The sequence below is a fragment of the Scyliorhinus torazame genome, chromosome 4, assembly GCF_047496885.1.
Source record: "Scyliorhinus torazame isolate Kashiwa2021f chromosome 4, sScyTor2.1, whole genome shotgun sequence".
NCBI lineage: Eukaryota > Metazoa > Chordata > Chondrichthyes > Carcharhiniformes > Scyliorhinidae > Scyliorhinus > Scyliorhinus torazame.
The window spans coordinates 150,381,913-150,403,516 of record NC_092710.1 but is presented as its reverse complement, the minus strand read 5'-3'; the positions used below and the strand labels follow the sequence as shown (position 1 = coordinate 150,403,516).

The 21,604-nt window shown below is 40.7% G+C and overlaps 2 protein-coding genes across 6 annotated transcripts in view; one reads left to right on the top strand and one right to left on the bottom strand.

The window, feature by feature from the left end:
- LOC140410533 (disintegrin and metalloproteinase domain-containing protein 17-like) overlaps window positions 1-6,249 on the top strand; it is a 103,329-nt gene extending 97,080 nt beyond the window's left edge. For both annotated transcript variants that reach the window (XM_072498756.1, XM_072498755.1), the window contains exons 18-19: window positions 1,920-1,976; window positions 5,295-6,249. In XM_072498756.1, coding sequence (XP_072354857.1) covers window positions 1,920-1,976; window positions 5,295-5,639 — 402 coding nt within the window. In that variant the 3' untranslated portion in view covers window positions 5,640-6,249. The remainder of the gene's footprint in view (window positions 1-1,919; window positions 1,977-5,294) is intronic.
- iah1 (isoamyl acetate hydrolyzing esterase 1 (putative)) overlaps window positions 525-21,604 on the bottom strand; it is a 32,954-nt gene continuing 11,874 nt past the window's right edge. For 2 of the 4 annotated variants that reach the window (XM_072498757.1, XM_072498758.1), the window contains exons 3-6: window positions 17,936-18,084; window positions 16,767-16,928; window positions 11,803-11,924; window positions 6,916-8,463 (exon numbers count right to left, since the gene is read on the bottom strand). In XM_072498757.1, coding sequence (XP_072354858.1) covers window positions 8,293-8,463; window positions 11,803-11,924; window positions 16,767-16,928; window positions 17,936-18,084 — 604 coding nt within the window. In that variant the 3' untranslated portion in view covers window positions 6,916-8,292. Of the gene's footprint in view, window positions 2,915-6,915; window positions 8,464-8,538; window positions 11,339-11,802; window positions 11,925-16,766; window positions 16,929-17,935; window positions 18,085-21,604 lie in introns of those variants that run through there. The other 2 variants (XM_072498760.1, XM_072498759.1) reach the window with 2 other exon arrangements.

Here is a 21,604-nt window from a genome sequence, read left to right as displayed (position 1 = left end):
TCCTTTTTCTCAAATCCCTCCAAGCCCTTGCCTGTCCCTATCTCTGCAATCTCCTCCATCCTTCCAAACCTCTGAGATATCTGCACTCATCCATTTCTGGCTCTTGAGCATCCCCAATATTGATCACTTTTTTGGTGACTGTCTTCAGGTGCCTCGGCTCCAAGCTCTTAAATACTCTTCCTATTCTTCTCCACCTCTCCAGCTTCCTTTCCTTCTTTAAGACAGTCATTCAAACCTACCTTTTTGAACAAGCTTTTGGTCCTTTGACCTGATATTCCCCTGTGTGGTGGTGTCGTATTTTGTTTTATAACACGTCTGGGAGTATTTTACACTAAAGATGCTATATAAATATGTCATTGTCAATACCTGGAAGCTGCTGGATGTAACCGAGAGAAACGCTTTAATATACTGAGACTTGCTTATTGTCTTAATCCTGCATCAAAATATAAACAAGTGAAGAGAGCACTCAGTAGAGTGGATACCCCTGCCGTACATTATTAACTCAACATTAATACAATTGCGCAGCTCTTGCATAAAGGTTTTATTTGTCTGATTGAAGCTCTATAACTACAAAGCTGAAATAAGATTTTTTTTAATTAAGAGCTTCCATCTCAGTGAGGTGGCTTCAGGTCAATTCACATCCAACAACCTGCTCTGAAAACTCTGCTCACATTGTGACAGCTGAGACAAATTCCACTACAGCAGCTGAGATAATCTACAACATTTTAAATAAAACAACCCAAAGTGTTATTTTTAATACGTCAATTCACCCTTTCCCAATGTTAATAGATTCATTAAACAAAATTCCAGTATCTAATCTGAATCTGCATCTTCACCAAAAGCGAATCAGTTCTTCCTTGGGCCATACCAAATGCCAAGTTTCTTTGAAGTCTGTCCAGTTTTTGAGATACATCGTTTACAGAAAAACAGGGTCAAAAACATTACCTCTTCACACCTTCAGTAGCTGAGGTAATTGGCATGCACATTTTCTTATGGCAAGTGCATTAACTTTCTTAACCCAGGGGCCCGATAAAGATTTTGGGTGGCATGCTTGATGACAGACATTGAAGCACAATTCCGGCAAATTGTATGGATGTTGCCTTATGCCGTCTCATTTGGATGTATTTCCCATAACATTCATTGCTCACCGAAAAAATCCACAGCTTTTCTTTTGCTGTTTTTAAATGTATGTGTAATTTATCCCACTTGATGCAGAGTTTTGTGACTTCAGCTCATTCTTTGTTTTTAATTGTGTAAAGTTGTTATTCACATCAAACACTTCAATTTCTAAATGAGTCACTAAATGAAGGAATTCCTCAAATGGCAGAATAATTATTTTATAGACCAACAAAAACTGAAAATGCTGGAAATCTTGAAACTTAAACTGAACATGCTAGAAACACAACAAAATCAGGCAGTACCTGGATAGAACAGATGAGTTTATATGTAGACTTATTGTCAGCACTGACAGACTTGAAATATTTCCAGCATTACAATTTTTTGCTTCATTGTTGATGCCATATCTGTGCAACAGCTTTTATCTTTATTTGTAAAGCTAAAGCTTTTTTGTTTCCTGGCTATCTTACATCTTTCTTTATCTTTAGATAAGTGGAGTTCAAGTTAAGGGTACATTTATGGAGATCTTCAATTGTTGACATTTTTCTTTATAAATGGGACAAGAGCTCCAAAACAAATATTGTGCTGCAGCTAGATATCACTCATATTTCTTTGCACTGAAATCTGCTAGTACGTATGGATATTTGCAGAACAGTGTGAATGTGCAGAAAGAAACAGCATTTTTTGCTTAAATGCCTGTCAGTCATTTTATGTGTGGTCAAGTGATTTTAATTATATTGAAGTTTGGTCTGTAGCAAAGGAGCACAGAGGTTAATTAACAAATACATTATTTTCCCCTGTAGGATAAGAAATTGGACCAGCAGTATGAGGAAAGCACAAAAACGTTTTTCCCTTCCAGTGTATGTATTGCAGAAATTTTCTTAAAAGGTCCAATTTCTGGCAGCCAAATCTTTGCCTAAGAAATGTACTTCAGAATTATTTTAATGGCTGTTGATAAGACTTGTGATGAGTTCTTGTGAGATATTGTTATTCAGTACAGCATAAACAGATTTGCATTTTAATAACTCCGGATGTCCCCAAATACTTTACAAATGTTTTCAAAGCAAACAGAATCAGTTTTTCATCCAATAATACCATATAAACATCAATGGATTGAATGGCCAAATAATCTGCTTTTTGGTAGTGTAGATTGAAAGATGAATATTAATCAGGACAATAGGAGAACAGCCCGTTGCTTGAATTGTATCATAAAATCTATTTCGTTTATCTGAAATTTGCAGACAAAATATGGCACTCCCGACGCCATATTAAATTGTCAGCTCCCTCCTTGCTGCACTGATGTGACAGCCTAGATTATGTACTTAAGTTTTGGAGTGGGGCCTGAACCCAGAACCTTTCTGGTAAGGCAGCAGTAATGCCACTGAGCCATGGCTGACAGTTTACTAAGACTATCTGAGTGCTGTGTTATAGTTGGAAATTATTCATACAAATTAGTCAGTGAATTAGGGTTCGATTTATTGTAATGCTGTCCTTACCAAAAACACATTTGCCATTATTCCTGCATGTATAAAATGGCCTGTAAGCAATTGCTTGGAGAAACATCAAGAGATGATGTACAAAATATATATTCTATTACCTTGTAACCTGTTAAAAGCATTCTCTGGTGGTCTTTAAAACTGGGCCATTTCAAGGAGATGAGTTGAAATAGATAGAATTTATCCATATTATGCAGGACTAACCAGAAAATTACCAGAAATAAAATCAAAATACTGCAGATGCTGGAAATCTGAAATTAAAAACAGAAGATGCTGGATAAACTCAGCAGGTCTGGCAGCACCTGCAGAGAGAGAGAAAAACGGTGAAGTTTTGAGTCCATATGACACTTCTACAGAACTGGTAGTTCATCATCTATTTGAAAGCTGATATTTCCCAGTGCAGTTACAACATAGGCTCAGCCAATAACAATTTGTGATTACATAGTCTCTTTAACATAGTAAAATGCTTCCATGTGCTTCACAGGAGTATTAGTAAACAAAATTTGAGGCAAAGTTATAGAGATAGTAAGACAGGTGATCAAAAGCTTAATCAAAGAAGCACATTTTAGGAATGTCTTAAAGGAGATTGTAGTACTGGCCAATTGCTGCCTGAAGCTTGCCTCCACTTCCTTCCTGACAATGCTAACTGTTGGGAATGGTACTGTGAAGTTGCAAAGAGCACGGCTCTTCTCATGACAACTTCCTCGGGCATGGACTATACTTTAGGCATTAAATAGGAGGCATTCACTTCAATTGTCTGTATCCTTCAAATTGAACACAGAATTGTGTGCAAGTAGCACACTTCACTTTGGGTCATGTAGCACTGCAACAAACCATTTGGATGTAAATGCACCCATATTGCAAAATTTAGATCGTTGGCTCTTGTAAGAAAATCTATCTTTTGAGTGGCAATGACCTTTCTCTCCTGTTTTGCATAAAAGAAAGTATCTATTTTTTTCCGATTATGTTTTTTTTGCATTATATAACAGCGAATATTTATAATTAATATTTATCAAATGTGCTCAAAAGTTACATGTTTTCCTGCAGTTTCTATTCGTGCTTGAAAGAATGTTTGATTACTTATTGGAGGAACTACACATTTTCACTTTCTTTGGAAGTTTTCCACCTCTGCACACACAATTCCCTGAGCCCCAAAATGCATTAACCTGGCCAAGACCCATGTTCTAATGTTGATCATGCATCTGTACTTAATCACTTTAGTATTACTATGATTACTTCATTGATGAAATGGATGTAGCATTTCTCAAAGTTATCCATTATATATTTGAGTATATTGCCCACATGATATTTGGAGGAATGAGTTTGAAAATTAATTTGAACTGCCCCCAGTTCAGTACTGAGATGCTGCACCATATTGCTGGATGTAACAGGGCAGCGTGGTAGCATAGTGGTTAGCACAGTTGCTTCACAGCTCCAGGGTCCCAGACGTGGGTCACTGTCTGTGTGGAGTCTGCACGTTCTCCCCTTGTGTGCGTGGGTTTCCTCTGGGTGCTCCGGTTTCGTCCCACAGTCCAAAGGTGTGCGTGTTAGGTGGATTGGCTATGCTAAATTGCTCTTAGTGTCCAAAAAAGTTAATTGGGGTTACTGGGTTAAGGGGATGGGGTTGAGGAGGCGTGTGCTTTCCAACGGCTGGTGCAGACTCGATGGGCCGAATGGCCTCCTTCTGCACTGTAAATTCTATGTAAATTATGTAGAATTCTAGGGCTCTTAACCTATTTGATTTGTCATATTCAAGTCTAAAGCAACTGTGATATTAAATCTCTAACCATAGGTTGTGAAGCGAACGCCACAAAGGCACAGTTCGCTGATATGTTACTGGACAGTAATCTAGAAAATTGGACGAATGAGCCAGAGACATGAATTCAACTCCCACCACAGCAGCTGGGATTATATATTCAGTTAATTAAATACATCTTGTCACCATCGTTAATGGTGACCATGTTAACTACTGGATTATTGTAAATATAGGGGCTGGTTTAGCACAGGGCTAAATCGCTGGCTTTGAAAGCAGACCAAGGCAGGCTAGCAGCACGGTTCAATTCCCGTACCAGCCTCCCGGAACAGGCGCTGGAATGTGGCGACTAGGGGCTTTTCACAGTAACTTCATTTGAAGCCTACTTGTGACAAGCGATTTTCATTTAATTTCATTTCAAATACTATTCACTAATATCTTCTAGGGAAGGAAATCTGTCTTTACCCAACTATATAATAATCTTTATTAGTGTCACAAGTAGGCTTATATTAACACTGCAGTGAAGTTACTGTGAAAATCCCCTAGCCGCCACACTCGGGCACCTGTTTGGGTACACAGAGGGAGAATTCAGAATGTCCAATTCATCTAACAACATGACTCCAAACGCACAGCAATGTTGTTGTCTCTTAACTGCCTTGTAAATTGGTCTAGCAAACTATTCCGTTGTCAAGAAGGCTCATCACCATCTTCTCCAGGGCAATAAATATTTGCCTAGCCAGCAATGCCCACTCTCCATGAATGAATAATAAATAAAAGTAGTTACCGTAAACCCATGTCGTGCAAACGCAATTCTTAGTTGATTGTGACATTTTTGCCAGAGATACAAATCCTGAGCCATCTCTATTCTAAAATATTATTGCCAACATACTGTGTTGTGAAATGTATATATTTTTAACTATTTACTGCAGAACCCCGAGATGTTTAGTAGTCTAGAGTCTGCCTCCGTTCGAATAGTGAAGTCTCCTCCACAGTCTACAAACCGTTTTCAGCCACTGCCACCACCGCCACCAGTGACTGTCCCAACAATGGTAGTGCCAACAAAAACTGACCATCATCGAATGGACACTATACAGGAAGATCCTAGTGCTGACTCTCTAATTGGTGAGAGTGGGTTGGATGAGGATCCTTTTCCAAATAGTAGCCAGACAGCAAAATCCTTTGAAGATTTAACCGGGCATTCGGTCAACAGGAGTGACAAGCCGTTCAAATTGCAACGACAAGCCCGAATTGACAGTAAGGAGACAGAGTGCTGAGTTTCTCGGTCACGGTAGTCTTTTTTTTAAAAAGCTGAATTATTTATCATGTGGCTTCTTTGATTTTTGTTACAAGTTAACTTGTAACATCCATCTATATGTAAATTTGATCTCATCTATTTTGTAGTATGTGCAGTATTTTTTAAAAACTGGTCATTTGATTCCTGGCGTAAAACTCCTATAACTGGCACTGAAGTACGCAATCTGATTCTAAATGCAACCCTTTTTTAATAAATGAATAAATTCTGGCCAATCATGACTTATCACAAATAACTGAATTCATCTATCATTAAATTATCGTTGGTACTTTTTACAATACATATCTGTACATAGTCATCAAGTCTTGCATGCAATGCAAGTATATTTTCTTTTTTTTTTAAAGTTTTTTTTTTTCAAAAATCTGTGACGCTGTTTGAAAGAACTGATGCGCTAATTGCTACCCTGTCACATCTATAACATTGTTACTTTTTTTTCTGTATCAGTACTTCAAGCAGTGTGGGCAGATTAATGCTGCAATTTTTGTAATGATTTAAGAAGGTCTTTGTGAATATAAAAACTGTGGGAACTATTATGATAACATTGTACTTTAATAAAGAGTTTGGATTTTTAACTGCTTTGTCTGTTTTACCAAGAAATTTCAAATAGTGGGAGACAACTCTAAATGGTGATGTAAATATATAGATTAATTATTCAGAATAATAATCATTATGCAAATTCCATTGCAGTGCAAAAATGCTTCAGATATATTAGTGAAATTTTAAATATTGAGCCCAATTTTGAAAAGGACTGGAAATGGAGCTCGAGATTATTTTCACTGATCAGACCCATGATTGATCAGTCATGTTTTTGAGCCAGAGTCAGAAATAAAAACAAATGCTGAAAATGCTGCAAAGGTTTGGCAGCATTACATTATTTTGCTTTTGTATTAGCCCAGAGTCTGAATGTGACCACTCCAGTGGTTCCTGTTCCAGGTGTTACAGCCTTTCAACATTTTTATAGTTTAGATTCTTCTTGATTTCTTTCTGGACCTAGGCCGAGGTTTTGAGTAGGTATCCTTACTGCAGGTTAAATTATTGAACTGGATTTGCCAAAAATGAGTGTTGTCTCATACCTCAAGCATACTATATTGTAAAGTTTGTTTGTTTGTGTATGTGTATGTTGAAAAGAATAAGACAATAGGCAAAGATACTGGCACAGGAAGTTGTAGGAGCAGTTAGGTTTTTTCTTTGAGAAAGCTGCAAAGCAATGAAGCCCACGCAACATTGGTTGCTGCAAATTATTTTCAAATTGTTAAATTAGCATGTTTATTTTGAAGCTTTTAATGATACAGATTTCAGTACATTATTCATATCTCTTAGGGTTCCTGCCTCTACCAGCCTTTCAGGCAGTGGTTTCCAAATTCCCACCACCCTCTGGGTGAAAAGGTTTTTCCTCAAATTCCCTATAAATCTCCTGCCCTTTATCTTAAATCTGTGTGCCCTAGTTATTGACCCGGCTACTAAGGAGAAATGTTTCTTCCCATCTACCCTATCCACATCCCTCATAATTTTGTACAAGTCGATCAGATCCCCCCCTCTGCCTTCTCTGCTCTCAGAAAAACAATCCCAGCTGAACCAGTCTCTCTTCATAGCTGAAACAGTCCAACCCAGGCAACCTCCTGGTCAATCTCCTCTGCACCCTCTCTGGTCATCCCTCTTATAGTGTGGTGACCAGAAGAGTGACTCTTTTTCCATTGAGAATAGACTAAATATTTAGTGAATCTCAAAATGTTCACCTGAAGAAGTTTTTAAAAGGTTAAACTGTGTTTCTCCCTGTTGAATAAGACAGTTTAATGAGAAAGGTGTCCACTAGAGCCCTGCTTGCATTTTCTTATTGGTACCTGACCTTTCTATCTGTCTGAATGGAACAATATCCAAGTTGTATTCCTCACAGCAAATGACAGCTGATTGAAGCCTATCCTATAAATTAGGAATTCTGTTCAGGGTGCCACCTGATGGCAGGTGTACCGGGAAGTGGAGATTATCAATAACTTCAAAAGGCAATTGGATGGACACTTGGAAAAGTGGGGCAATAGAACTGATTGGATTGTTTGATGGGCAGAATGGGCTTGTGCTGTGCCATAATGACTGACTCAGCAAGACTGCTCAAGAGCGAGCCAATTGATTATTTAATGCTGTCTTGCTAGCCTGTTTAGCTACACAACTAAATGTAGTTGCTTGCATTAGCTCTTCTGCAGGAGTCCCTCAAGGACAATGAGGCTGCTGCTTTGACTATCACTATCAACATGGTTGGAGGTGGCACTTACGCCTCCAAAGCAGCAAGTCAGCTACTCCAGTTAAAGAAATGACCTCATCCTCTTGCCTTCTTCTGTCATCCCACCTCTGACAGCTAAAATCTAGCATCTGGTATCACATATACAAACTAATAGTCAACCTGCACAGAACAACATTATGCAAGAATAGCTGAGATAGTGTCAGGAACTGGAATTCATTTAGTATCTCGGAAAGTGCACCAGTTGTATAAATGATGTATCCATCTGGTATGATGTGTGCATTTACTGTCACTTTTTGTAAATCATGTTCTGCAGCTTCTACATTCAATGGAAGATGAATCCTGGACATGCTCAATGTGTTGAAACCATCTAGTGGTTCAATTATAGCAGTAGGCTGGCTTCGGGGTTCATGTGATTTATTTCACTCCAGTGAGGCAGGATCATCGGCAATCTTTCGATTTTCTTTTCCAGCAGGAGCCACAACTGGCTTTCCAGAAACGTATTTCCCTTTTCTGATAAATGCAGTCCATCCGAAAGATAGGAGGTAAAGTCCTATATTACATTTTAAAAATGGACCTTTAAAGTTATGCAGTTCAAATGATCGCTAAATGTATAACTTTTTATTCACAGACAAGCTATTTTAAAATGACGACAAACACAGCAGTCATTGAAACGTACCAGTAATCTTATTGGTAATATTGTGTCAAGAAAGCAGTGCACAGGCAGAGATCTACATATACCACTGGCTTCAACAGTACTGGTTGGTAGCCAGTGAGAACACTGCCTTAGATGGCAGCTCAATAATAGCTATGAAAATTCAAATCTTGGTCCGATCAGACTGTTTAAATGATGTTGCCAATATGCACCAAAGCACTGACAAGTTTTCATACAAATTTAATGTAATTTACCAATATGTTTCTATGAGCTTATGTTATAAAAAATGTACCTTTCATATGGCAGGCTTGGTAACTGCATTCTTATCCCAACTCTCTTCCCAAAGTAGAAGAGACTAAATTTAATCCTGCTGTGAAACACTAAGCAATGACTCTCCTGGGTGTACCACAAATACTGTATGAATATTTTGATTTATGTCTCATTATTTTCATACAAGTAATTTTAGTTCAACTTATTTGTACTGCTTTGTGTGGTAAAACATTTTGTAACTGAAGGATGCATTGTTTATTCTACATGAAATAAAATTAAAGTGTCCATGCAATCATAAATAAATTTTGGTCAGCCAGATAGAACATTATCACCATGTTTTAAAACCTGCCGATAGATTCACATATCCAGAGTTTGTTTTCCTTATAGATTATACATGTCCTCTCCCTCATGGGGCATTCCCTGCTTAATTTAAAAAAAAATAAAAAATTGGAGTACCCAATTCTTTTTTTCTCCAATTAAGGGGCAATTTAGTGTGGCCTATCCTGCACATCTTTGGGATGTGGGGGTGAGACTCACGCAGACACAGGGAGAATGTGCCAACTCCACAGAGGCAGTGACCCGGGGCCTCAGCTCCATGAGGCAGCAGTGCTTGCCACTGTGCTGCAACCCCCCCCCCCCCCCACTTAATTCTAAAGAGCTTTTCCACACCTAAATAACTTGTACAAAATACACCCCATTTTGAGAAAACAATGGAACAAGAATCATGATTTTCTAAAGAAGCATAATGGATTGTGATACACCCATGAAATCTATTGTTTAGGGTTCCACAACAGAACCAAGGGGTAAGGGTGAGGAATAACCCTCCACCAACAAGTGTAAAGATTCTGTTGCGGTTTGACATGCCAAAACTGTGTTGCATAACTCAACTGGAATTATAGCAGTGCATTGTAGTTGGTGGAACTAGAACCACCAGCTACAGAAACTAGAGCATTAGCTTGCAGGATTATCTGCACCAGAGTTATTCAGTCATTGGTATGGGATTGGTTTCTCCAAGTTTTAATTGAGTCAACAACTGGCTAATGGATACAACATTGAATTGTACTCTGTCTAATTAGTTTCCTTCCTGGAACCTTTCATGAAAGCAGAGGAGATACAATACCTGCGTTTTTACCTCCATTCTCCTTACATCTCAGGCCGCAGACATTCTTTCTAGGTGATACAGCAATTTACGTGTACTTTCTATTAATTGTATTTGTTGCTCATGGTATGGTCTGCTCTACATTGGTGAAACCAAACATCGAATAGATGACCACTTTAAGGAACATCTCTTAAATCTGAAAACATGACCCTCAGCTTCTGGTTACCTGTTATTCCCCATCATGCTGACCTTTGATTCGCTGTGCACCATCTAGTCACTGCAGCAAGTCACCAAGGTGCCTTCAACAATACCTTCCAACCCTGCAACCTCTATACCACCTGGAAGGACAAGGATGCCAGACATATGGGAACACCTGCAAGTTTGCCTCTCAAATGTTTCACCATGCTGACTTGGACCTATTATCAACCTTCCTTCACTGTCACTAGGCCAAAATCCTGACAAAAACTCACTGTACTACATGGATTGCAGTAGTTCAAGAAGATAGCTTGCCACCACCTTCAGAAAAGCAGTTGGGGATGGGCAACAATTACTGGTCTTGCCAATGAAGTCCACATCCCAGGAAAGAATAAAACACTCAATTTCAGATCTCTGCCCTCATTTATTTTGCAGGTTTTGGTTTTCCTTTGATTTTGCTTTCATAGATTCATGGAACTTTACAGTGAAGAAGATGACCATTTGGCCCATCAAGTCTGCACTGACCCGCTGAAAGAGCATCCTCCCTAGGCCCACTCCCCTGCCTTATCCCCACCTAACTTGGGACACCAAGAGGCAATTTAGCATAGCCAATCCACCTAACCTGCACATTTTTGGACTATGGGAGGAAACCGACGCAGAAACGGGAGAATGTGCAAACTCCACACAGTCACCCAAGATTGGAATCAAACACAGGTCCCTGGTACTGTGAGGTAGCAGTGCTAACCACTGTGTCACCCAGAGGACAGCTGTTCATTAGTCTGCCATTCACACACCCTCTTGACTTTTATTGTTTTCTTTTTGTCCCATTATGACTCTTTGGCCTTGCACTACGAGTCATTCGGTGTCTTCTAACCTCCACAGGTCTTCCATTTTATTCTTATTCCACTCTTTCCCCATCCACTTGCTTTAAAAATGTTTAAATTTCTAACTTATTTAGTTCTGATGAAAGGTCATTGACCTGAAACATTAATTCTGTTTCTTTCTCCTCGCAGCATTTTATTTGTTTCTTTCCTGTCTTTATTTTTACAAGCACAAGTCACTGGGTCAAACTAGTACTCCCTCAAAAACAACACCGGGTGTATCTACACCACATGGACTGCCATGGTTCAAGAAGGCGATTCACTGCCGTCTTCTCGAGCAATTAGAGATGGGCAACACATGCGGGCCTTTCCAGGGACACACTCGTGCCTTGAATGAATAAGAAAAAAATTTGAGTGGAGAAGCAACCCAGAAGGATCACATTCAAACGCATTATCATTTATCACTCCTTTCCAGCTTTATTATGTCCTATAAGTGTTATAGATTTCTTAGAATTTAGTGCAGGAGGCCATTCGGCCGAACATGTCTGCACCGGCTCTTGGAAAGTGCACCCTACCCAAGCCCACACCTCCACCCTATCTCCATAACCCAGTAACCCCACCTAACACTGAGGGCAATTTAGCATAGCCAATCCACCTAACCTGCACATCTTTGGACTGTGGGAGGAAACCTACGCACACACGGGGAGGATGTGCAGACTCCGCACAGACAGTGACCCAAGCCGGGAATCGAACCTGAGACCCTGGAGCTGTGAAGCAATTGTGCTAATCACTATGCTACCGTGCTACCCTATGCATTGGATTTTTTTTACAGTGTGTCTTCTCTTTCCTTACCCGATTCTCCATTTGCATCAAGTTCCAGAGATCGAGCACATCAGTCCCACATTCTGTTGCTACTTTGACACAGGCCTCAGCATACTGGTTGGTTACAGAATTATATCTGTTCAATATACTATCTAAAAAGGACACATTATCGTAAGTGGCCACGTCTAGTATTGCAGTGAGTAGCACAAACAGCTCATGTCCAGAGTCCTTAACTTGGAAAGCATCCAGTTATTGTGGTCCATGTGGGGACCAACGACGTACGAAACACTAAGAGATAGGTTCTGCTAAGGGAGTATGATCAATTGGGGGCTGAATTAAAAAGCAGAACTGCAAAACTGATAATCTCTGGATTACTATCAAAGCCATAAATAAATTGGCATAGGGTAAAAATGAGAGAGTTGAATGCAAGGATCAAAGATTGGCGTGGGAGAAATGGGTTTTGATTCATTGGTCACTTGCACCAGTACTGGGGAAAACTGGAGCTGTTCCATTGGGGTGGGTTTCACTTGTACCGTGCTGGAACCAGTGCTGTGGTAAATCAAATACTGTGAACAGAATAGGGGAGAGAGAATGCAGGAGGAAGGGAGCCTTCAGAAAAGGGGAAGTTAAACAGAAAGGACAAAGCAATAATGCAGGGTAGTAATATTCCACTTTTCTTCCTACATAAGATTACATAAGAACTAGGAGCAGGAGGAGGCCCCTCGAGCCTGCTCCGCCATTCAATGAGATCATGGCTGATCTTTTGTGGACTCAGCTCCACTTTCCGGCCCGAACACCATAACCCTTAATCCCTTTATTCTTCAAAAAACTATCTATCTTTATCTTAAAAACATTTAATGAAGGAGCCGCAACTACTTCACTGGGCAAGGAATTGCATAGATTCACAACGCTTTGGGTGAAGAAGTTCCTCCTAAGCTCAGTGCTAAATCTACTTACCCTTATTTTGAGGCTATGCCCCCTAGTTCTGCTTTCACCCGCCAGTGGAAACAACCTGCCTGCATCTATCCTATCAATTCCCCTCATAATTTTATACATTTCTATAAGATCCCCCCGCATCCTTCAACCATTCCTCGTAATCCAACCCCTTCAGCTCTGGGATTAACCTAGTGAATCTCCTCTGCACACCCTACAGTGCCAGTATGTCCTTTCTCAGGTAAGGAGACCAAAACTGAACACAATACTCCAGGTGTGGCCTCAATAACACCTTATACAATTGCAGCATAACCTCCCTAGTCTTAAACTCCATCCCTCTGTGAACCGAATAGGGGAGAGAGAATGCAGGAGGAAGGGAGCATTCAGGAAAGGGGAAATTTAGGAAGTTAAACAGCAAGGATAAAGCAATAATGCAGGGTAGTGATATTCCACTTTTCTTCCTGCACCCAGTGGTGCACTAAGGCAAACTATAGTCTGTTTCTATAGCTAATTATTCCTGGAACAGAGGTTGACACTCAACCTGTTTGACCGCATTATGAATGCACCTTCCTTGGCCATCAAGTCCTGGTGGGGGACTTGAACCTGGGCTTTACAGCTCAGAGACAGGGGAACTACCAATTGTGCCATAACACCTTCTCAGGGTAGTGATATGGATAATTAAAATGTGACAGGAAGGGAAGGACCGTACAAACATGAGTGGACTAGCAAAATGGGTCATAGTAGGGGAAAATGGTACAAATACAGAATTACAGGTTCTTTATCTGAATGCACATAGTAGTTAGAACAAGATAGATGAATTGATGACACAAAAAGAATATAATGGCTATCTATCATATATCTATTTCTAAGCTGCAAGGTGACCAAGGTTGGGAATTGAATATTCAAGGTTACTTGACATTTCGAAAGGATAGGAAGAAGAGGAGGAGAGGTATCTCTGATAATGGAGGGTGAAATGAGAACAGCAGAGAAAAATAATCTTGGCTCAGAAGATCAAGATATAGAATCTGTTCAGGTGGCAATAATATTTGGCAAGGGAAATAAGTCACCGGTGGGAGCAGTTTATAGTCCCCCTTAAAGTAGTTAAACTGTAGGACAGAATATAAATCAAGAAATAACAGGGCGGGCAGCACGGTGGCGCAGTGGGTTAGCCTTGCTGCCTCACGGTGCCGAGGTCCCAGGTTCGATCCCGGCTCTGGGTCACTGTCCGTGTGGAGTTAGCACATTCTCCCCGTGTTTGCATGGGTTTCGCCCCCACAACCCAACATATGGAAGCTAGGGGGATTGGCCACGCTAAATTGCCCCTTAATTGGAAAAAATTAATTGGATACTTAAATTTATTAAAAAATAAATAAATAACAGGACTCGTAAGACAGGTACTGCAGCAATTATCAAGGGCAATTTTAATTTTCATGTTGATTGGACAAATCAAATTGGTAACTAGACATGAAAACATGTTCAGAGACTCTATTGGGACAGTTTCTTTGAACTATGCATCGTGGAATCAACCAGGAAACAGACTATTTTAGATTGGATAATGAGTAATGAGACAGGTTTAATTAATGATCTCATGCCAAAGGATCCTCGGGTAGAGGGACCATAACATGACAGAACTTCACAATAAGAGCATTAGAAAACAATGTATACTGAGCCACATAAGGAGATATTAGGTCACATGACCAAATGTTTGATCAATGAGGTAGATTTTAAGGAGTTTCTTAAGGGAGAAAGCGAGTTAGAGAGCTATAGGGAGAGAATTCCAGCACTTGGGGTCCAAGCAGTTGAAAGAACGACCACCAATAGTGGAGAAATTGTAATTGGCAATGCACAAGAGACCAGAAATAGAAGAACACAGGTATTATGGAGGGTCGTGGGGCTGGAGAAGATTACAGAGGTAGGGTAAGAAAAGAACATAGAGGGATTTGAAAACCAGGGTGAGAATTTTCAATCCAGACTGGGAAATATAGGTCAGACAGCACTTGCGGTGAGTTAAGACACAGTATAGTTTTGGGAGACCTCAATTTACAGAGGCTAGAATGTGGGGCACCAGGCAGGAGTGTTAGAATAGTCAAGTCTACAGGATACAAAGGGATGAATGTATGTTTTAGCAGCATAAAAGCTGGAGTCAGACAGCGCTAATTGGTCAAATAAAAAAATGGCAGATACTTTGAACAAGTATTTTGTATATGTCGGCATTTTAGAAGACACAAAGCATTCCAATACGAGTAGAAAATTAAGTGCCAAGGGGAGGAACTTAAAACAATAACTATCACAAGTGGAAATAGTAGTAGAAAGACTAATGATTGACAAGTGCCTTGGACCTAATGGTCTGCATCCCTTGGTCTTAAAGGAAGTGGCTGAATAAACAGTGGATGCATTAGTTGTAATTTTCCAAATTTCCACAGATTCTGGATAGGTACCAGCAGATTAGAAGTGGGTATGGAATGTAGTCACAAATAAAACTGGCTATCTAACAGTTAACCGAATGGCCCATTATCAGACTGGCAAACTGGGGTGGCAAAGGGGTCGGGCCTCAACTATATATTAATGACTTGGATGAAAGAACAAATGTAGTGTAGACAAATTTGCTGAAGATAATATATGTTGGAAAGCAAGTTGTGATCAACTGGTAGACAAATGGCATGTCGACCTTTCTTGCAAGAGGATTGGAGTACAAGAAAAAGAATTCTTGCTACAAATGAATTGGGTTTTGGTGAGGCCACATTTGGAGTAGTGTGTGAAGTTTTGGTTTGCATATTTGAGATGATATATTTGCATTGGAGATGGTACAGGGAACGTTCAGTAAGTCGATCACTGGGATCAGGGCTGAGTAAATTTGGCTTATATTCTCTGGAGTTTAGAAGAATGAAAGGCAATCTCATTGTAACCTACAAAACCATGAAGGGGCTTGATAGTGTGGATGCTGAGAGATTTTTTCATTGGTCCGGGAATCTAAAGCGCCCCCCGGGCACAATCTCAGCATAAGGGGCTGATCATTTAGCACTGCAATGAGGAATTTATTCACTCATAGGGTTCTGAAACTTTAGAATTCTCTCCAGAAGGTGCTCCATTATTGAATACACTTAAGGCTGGGAAAGACAGGTTTTTGATCTCTCGGGGAATTAAAGAATATGGGAAGCGGGCAGGAAAATGGAGTTGACGCCCAAGATCAGCCATGATCGCATTGAATGGTGAATTAGGCCCGATGGGCCATATGGTCTATTACTGATTCTATTTCTTATAGTAAGGTTACTTGAGTGAGTGAAAATATAGTGCCGTAACTTCTGGGCCCACCCACGTTAGATTGGGGTTGTACCCTAGTTGGGATATGTATTTGCACAGCAACTGCCCAGAAGTGCAAACGTCCTCTGGGTAATTGTGCTGCGAACCATCCGGAAATCTGATTTAAATTGCAAACTTCAGATGGTTCTGGCGGTGTTACATAAATCAATAGTAACTTCCAAATAAGTTGGAAAATAAATCAATAGCAACTTCCAAAAGAGATTTGAATAGATACTTGGAAAGAGGTAATTTGCTGGGCTGTGAGGAATGATCAGGAAAATGGGCCTAATTGGATAGCTCTTTCGAAGAGCATGTATCGGCATGATGGTGCGAATGGCTACCTTCTGTGCTGTAACATGCTCTGATCTCATCAAAACTTCTTAGTTCAGCTGAAGTATCTTCCATCGGAGGTGGAAAGCAGGGTGTCTTTTTTTTAAAGTGAATAAATAATGGGTGGATTCTCCAGTCTGCAAGCCACGTTTTCCGGTGCGGTGCGCCCCTGCCAGCAGCGGGATTCTCCGTTCCCGCAGCCGCCCAATGTGGCTACCCCACGCAGTCGGGAAACCCACTGCATGTCTTCTCATTTTCTACAAACTTCAAAACTTAAATCTAAAATGGTATTTGGATGCTGAGGCGGGCATTTATCTCAGGAGAGGGATTTGTCATTTGCTTTGCTCTATCCATTGCATTTAAATAATTACAGATTCCAATGACTGAATTTATTAACTGGAGATGAATGTGTGTGTTTGTGTTTCCAATACCTTTGGCAATGCACTCCTTTTCCCAAGCTGACTCATCGAGTGGAGGCGGTGTAATCAGGATCACTTTTTCTTCACAAACGCCGATGGATTTCAAGTATTCGATTATGCATTTCAGATTTTCAGCATACTCGGTGAGAGGAATATGTTGCACTGGGTTCACATCTAGTCACAAAATAAAAAGGATAAGTTGCACACTGTGGTGTGGCAAATGATAAACCAGCAGAGTGAACATTATACAACAAAGCTCTCTCAAAACTACCCATGAAGCAATTAAATCCATTATTCCATTTTTCGTTAAAAATGAAATTTCAATTTCACCTTGATACAACTTCATGTGAACATAGGCAGGAGTTTATAGCAGTCTTTTACGACATGTAAACATTTAAAAAGAAAAACAAATAATCTGATAAATTATCTCAATTTTCCAATTGAGGATTTGAGCAATCTGGTTTTAAAAATTCGCCACTTTTAGTTATCTAGCAAGATTTTTTTCAACACATCAACAGTCTTAAATCCTCCGGATTTAAGTAAATCAAAGCAAAATACTGTAGATGTTGAAGATCTGAAACAAAAACAAAGTGCTGGGAAAACTCAGTGGGTCTGGCAGTATATGTGGAGAGGGAGGGCCGCTTTAGCTCAGTTGGCTGGATACCTGGTTCGTGATGCAGAGCAATGCCAACTGCGCGGGTTCACTTCTCATAATGGCTGAGATTATTCATGAAGGCCCCGCTTTCTCAACCTTGCCTCTCGCCTGAGGTGCGAGGTAATTTACAATTACAGATATATATTTTTTAAAAGCCAGCATTCCTCACTGTCTCAGTGGTTGTTTCCAGTGGTTGGCTGAAGCAGAATCTAATTCCTGGCCTGTGCTGTTTCCCACCCAGCAATGTGGAAGGGAATTTTACAACTGAACCTCAGCATCTTTATGTTATGGAAAGGAAAAAACACCCAAGTATTCCACTTTTGATCACTATTCAGTCATTCCTGCTGGAAATGGGCAAAGGTGGAATCATGTGAGGACATAAGCCTGTGACTATAAAGTAACACCACCATCCCTTGGTAGTGTTCCCTGCCAGCTGTGTAGCCAGGATACTTCTAGTAGATAAATACTTGCTAAAAGCTTGTAATAGCATAGATTTGAAAGTAGAGGTATTGTGTGCAATGCCTACCTTTCAAAGCGGAGTCATTTGCTCCAAAACAGACTGTAACAGCAGCAATGGTCCCTTGGTTAGCAGGTTGAGTAAGAATCTTTGGCAGAATATTGAGGGCCCATTTTGAATTATACCCTGAGAAACCACGGTTCAGCACATCACACTTTCTATAAGAAGAAATTACAATTTTGTGTGATAAAGTAAGAACAAGAATGTTGTCAAACACGAGGCAACAAGTCCAGAATGCAATGATCTGTTCTGCTTGCATATTCCTACTTTGAAACTATACATTTTTTCTAAGAGCAATTTATAATCTCACCTTTATTACCTTGAGATTTGACTGCTCTAGCACTCTCCTGACACTTTGACAAGCTGCAATTCGATTTATAACGCCATTGCCCTCATCCATACCTGCGTCCATGGCCTTTAACTTTGCTCAGATCCACTGTTCCCTTACAAAACAATTTCAAGATCCTCACCCCCACGAAGTGCCTTGATGGCCAAGTGTCATCTTATTTTGACTTCCTTCAGCTCTATAAATGCAGGATGGTGTGTCGCCTCCCTGGTGCAAGGGTCAAGGATGTCTCGGAGGGGGAGGGCAAACAGCCAGCTGTCCTGGTGCTCTCGGCACCAACGATATATGTAGCAAATGGGATGAGGTCCTGCAATCTGAATTTAGGGAGTTAGGAGATAAATTAAAAAGCAGGACCTCAAAGGTAGTAATCTCAGGATTGCTACCAGTGCCACGTGCTAGTCAGAGTAGGAATGGCAGGATAGCCAAGATGAATACGCGGCTTGAGGAATGGTGCAAGAGGGAGGGATTCAAATTCCTGGGACATTGGAACCAGTTCTGGGGGAGGTGAGACCTGTACAAACCGGACGTTCTGCAGCTGGGCAAGATCAGAACTTATGTCCTAGGGGGAGTGTTTGCTAGTGCTGTTGGGGAGCATTTAAACAAATATGGCAGGGGGGTGGGAACCGATGCAGGATGTTGGAGGGAAGTAAGGTGGGGACATAAACAAAAGGCAGTAAAAAGAAAAGTGGAAAACAGAGAAACCAAAGACAAAAATCAAAAAGGGCCACATTACATCTAAAAGGGCAATAAATATCAAAAAAACAAACCTGAAGGCTGTCTCAATGCAAGGAGCATTTGTAATAAAGTTGATGAATGAACTGCCCTGACAATCATTAATGGATATGATGTAATTGGGATCACGGACACCTGGCTCCAGGGTGACCAAGGATGGGAATTCAATATCCAGGGGTATTCAATAATCAAGAAAGATAGAAGGAAATGAAAGGGAGGTAGTGTAGCGTTGCTGTAAAAGAAGACATTAACACAATAGTAAGGAAGGACATTAGTCTGAACAATGTGGAATCTATGGGTGGAGCTGCGGAACACCAAAGGGCAAAAAACATTCATGGGAGTTGTGCACAGACCACCAAACAGTAGTTGTGAGGTTGGGGATGACATCAAAAAGGAAATTAGAGATGCGTGCAGTAAGGGTACAGAAGTTATTATGGGTGACTTCAATCTGCATATTGATTGGGCTAATCAAACTGGTAGCAATGCATTGGAGGAGGATTTCCTGGAATGTATAAAGGATGGTTTCCTCGAAAAACTAGAGAGCAGGCTATCCTATCCTAGATTGTGCAATGAGAGAGGATTAATTAGCAACGTTGTGGTGCAAGATCCTTTAGGGACGAGTGACCATAATATGGTCGAATTCTTCATTAAAATGGAGAGTGACACAGTTAATCTGAGACGAGGGTCCTGAACTTAAAGAAAGCTAACTTTGATGGTATAAGACGTGCATTGGCTAGGATAAGCTGGCAAAGAATACTTAAGGGGTTGATGGTGGATAGGCAATGCATTTAAAGAACACATGGATGTACTTCAAAAATTATACATCCCTGTCTGGCGCAAGAGTAAGATGGGGAAGGTGGCTCAACCATGGCTAACAAGGGAAATCAGGGATAGTGTTAAAGCCAAAGAGGAGGAATCTAAATTGGCCAGAAAAAGCAGCAAGCCTGAGGACTGGGAGAAATTTACAATTCAGCAGAGGACGACAAAGGGTTTAATTCAGAAGGGGAAAATAGAATACGAGAGTAAGCTTGCAGAAAACACAAAAACTGACTGCAAAAGCTTCTATAGGTATGTGAAGAGAAAAAGACTGGTGAAGACAAATGTAGGTCCCTTTCATTTAGAATCGGGTGAATTCATAATGGGCAACAAAGAGATGGCAGACCAGTTGACAATTACTTTGGATCTGTCTTCATTAAGGAGGGCACAAATAACCTTCTGGGAATACGAGAGGATAGAGCGTCTAGCATGAAGGAGGAACTGAAGAAAATCCTTATTAGTCAGGAACTTGTATTGGGGAAATTGATGGGATTAAAACCCAATAAGTCCCCAGGATACTTAAGGAAGTGGCCCTAGAAATAGTGGACACATTGGTGATCATTTTCCAGCATACTATAGACTCTGGAAGAGTTCCAATGGATTGGAGAATAGCTGATGTAACCCCACTTTTTAAAAAAGGGAGCGAAAAAGCAAGCAATTATAGACCGGTTAGCCTGACATCGGTGGTGGGGAAAATGCTGGAGTCAATTATTAAGGATGAAATAACTGAGCATTTGGAAAGCGTGGACAGGATCGGTCCAAGTCAGCATGGATTTACTGAAGGGAAATCATGCTTGACAAATCTTCTGGAATTTTTTGAGGATGTGACCAGTAGAGTGGACAAGGGTGAACCAATGGATGTTGTGTATCTGGACTTTCAAAAGGCTTTTGACAAGGTCCCACTCAAGAGATTAGTGATCAAAATTAAAGCTCATGATATTGGGGGCAATGTATTGACGTGGATAAACTGGTTGACAGTCAGGAAGCAGAGAGTAGGAATAAACTGGTCCTTTTCAGAGTGGCAAGCAGTGATTAGTGACTAGTGGGGTACCGCAGGGTTCAGTGCTGGGACCCTAGCTGTTCACAATATACATTAATGATATGGACGAATGAATTGCATGCAATATCTCCAAATTTGCAGACGACACTAAGTTGGGTGGCAGTGTGAGCTGTGAGGAGGATGCAAAGAGGCTGCAGGGTGACTTGGACAGGCTGGCTGAGTGGGCAAGTACTTGGCAAATGCAATATAATGTGGGTAAATGTGAGATTATCCACTTTGGTGGCAAAAACAAGAGGGCAGATTATGATCTGAATGGTGGCAATTTAGGAAAAGGGAAAGTGCAACGAGACCTGGGTGTCATGGTGGAACAGTCGCTGGAGGTTGGCATGCAGGTACAGCAGCCAGTGAGGAAAGCTAATTGCATGCCTGCCTCCAAAGTGAGAGGATTTGAGTATAGGAGTAGGGATGTCTTGCTGCAGTTATACAGGGCCTTGGTGAGGCCACACCTTGAGAATTGTGTGCAGTTTTGGTCTCCTAGTTTGAGGAAGGACATTCTTGCTATTGAGGGTGTCCAGCAAAGGTTCACCAGACTACTTCTTGGGATGACAGGACAGACATTTGAAGAAAGACTGGATTGACTGGAGTTTAGAAGAATGAGAAGGGATCTCATAGAAACACAGAAAATCCTGATGGGACTGGACAGGCTAGGTGCGGGAAGAATGTTCCCGATATTGGGGACGTCGAGAACTAGTGGTCACAGCCTAAGAATAAGGGGTAAGCCATT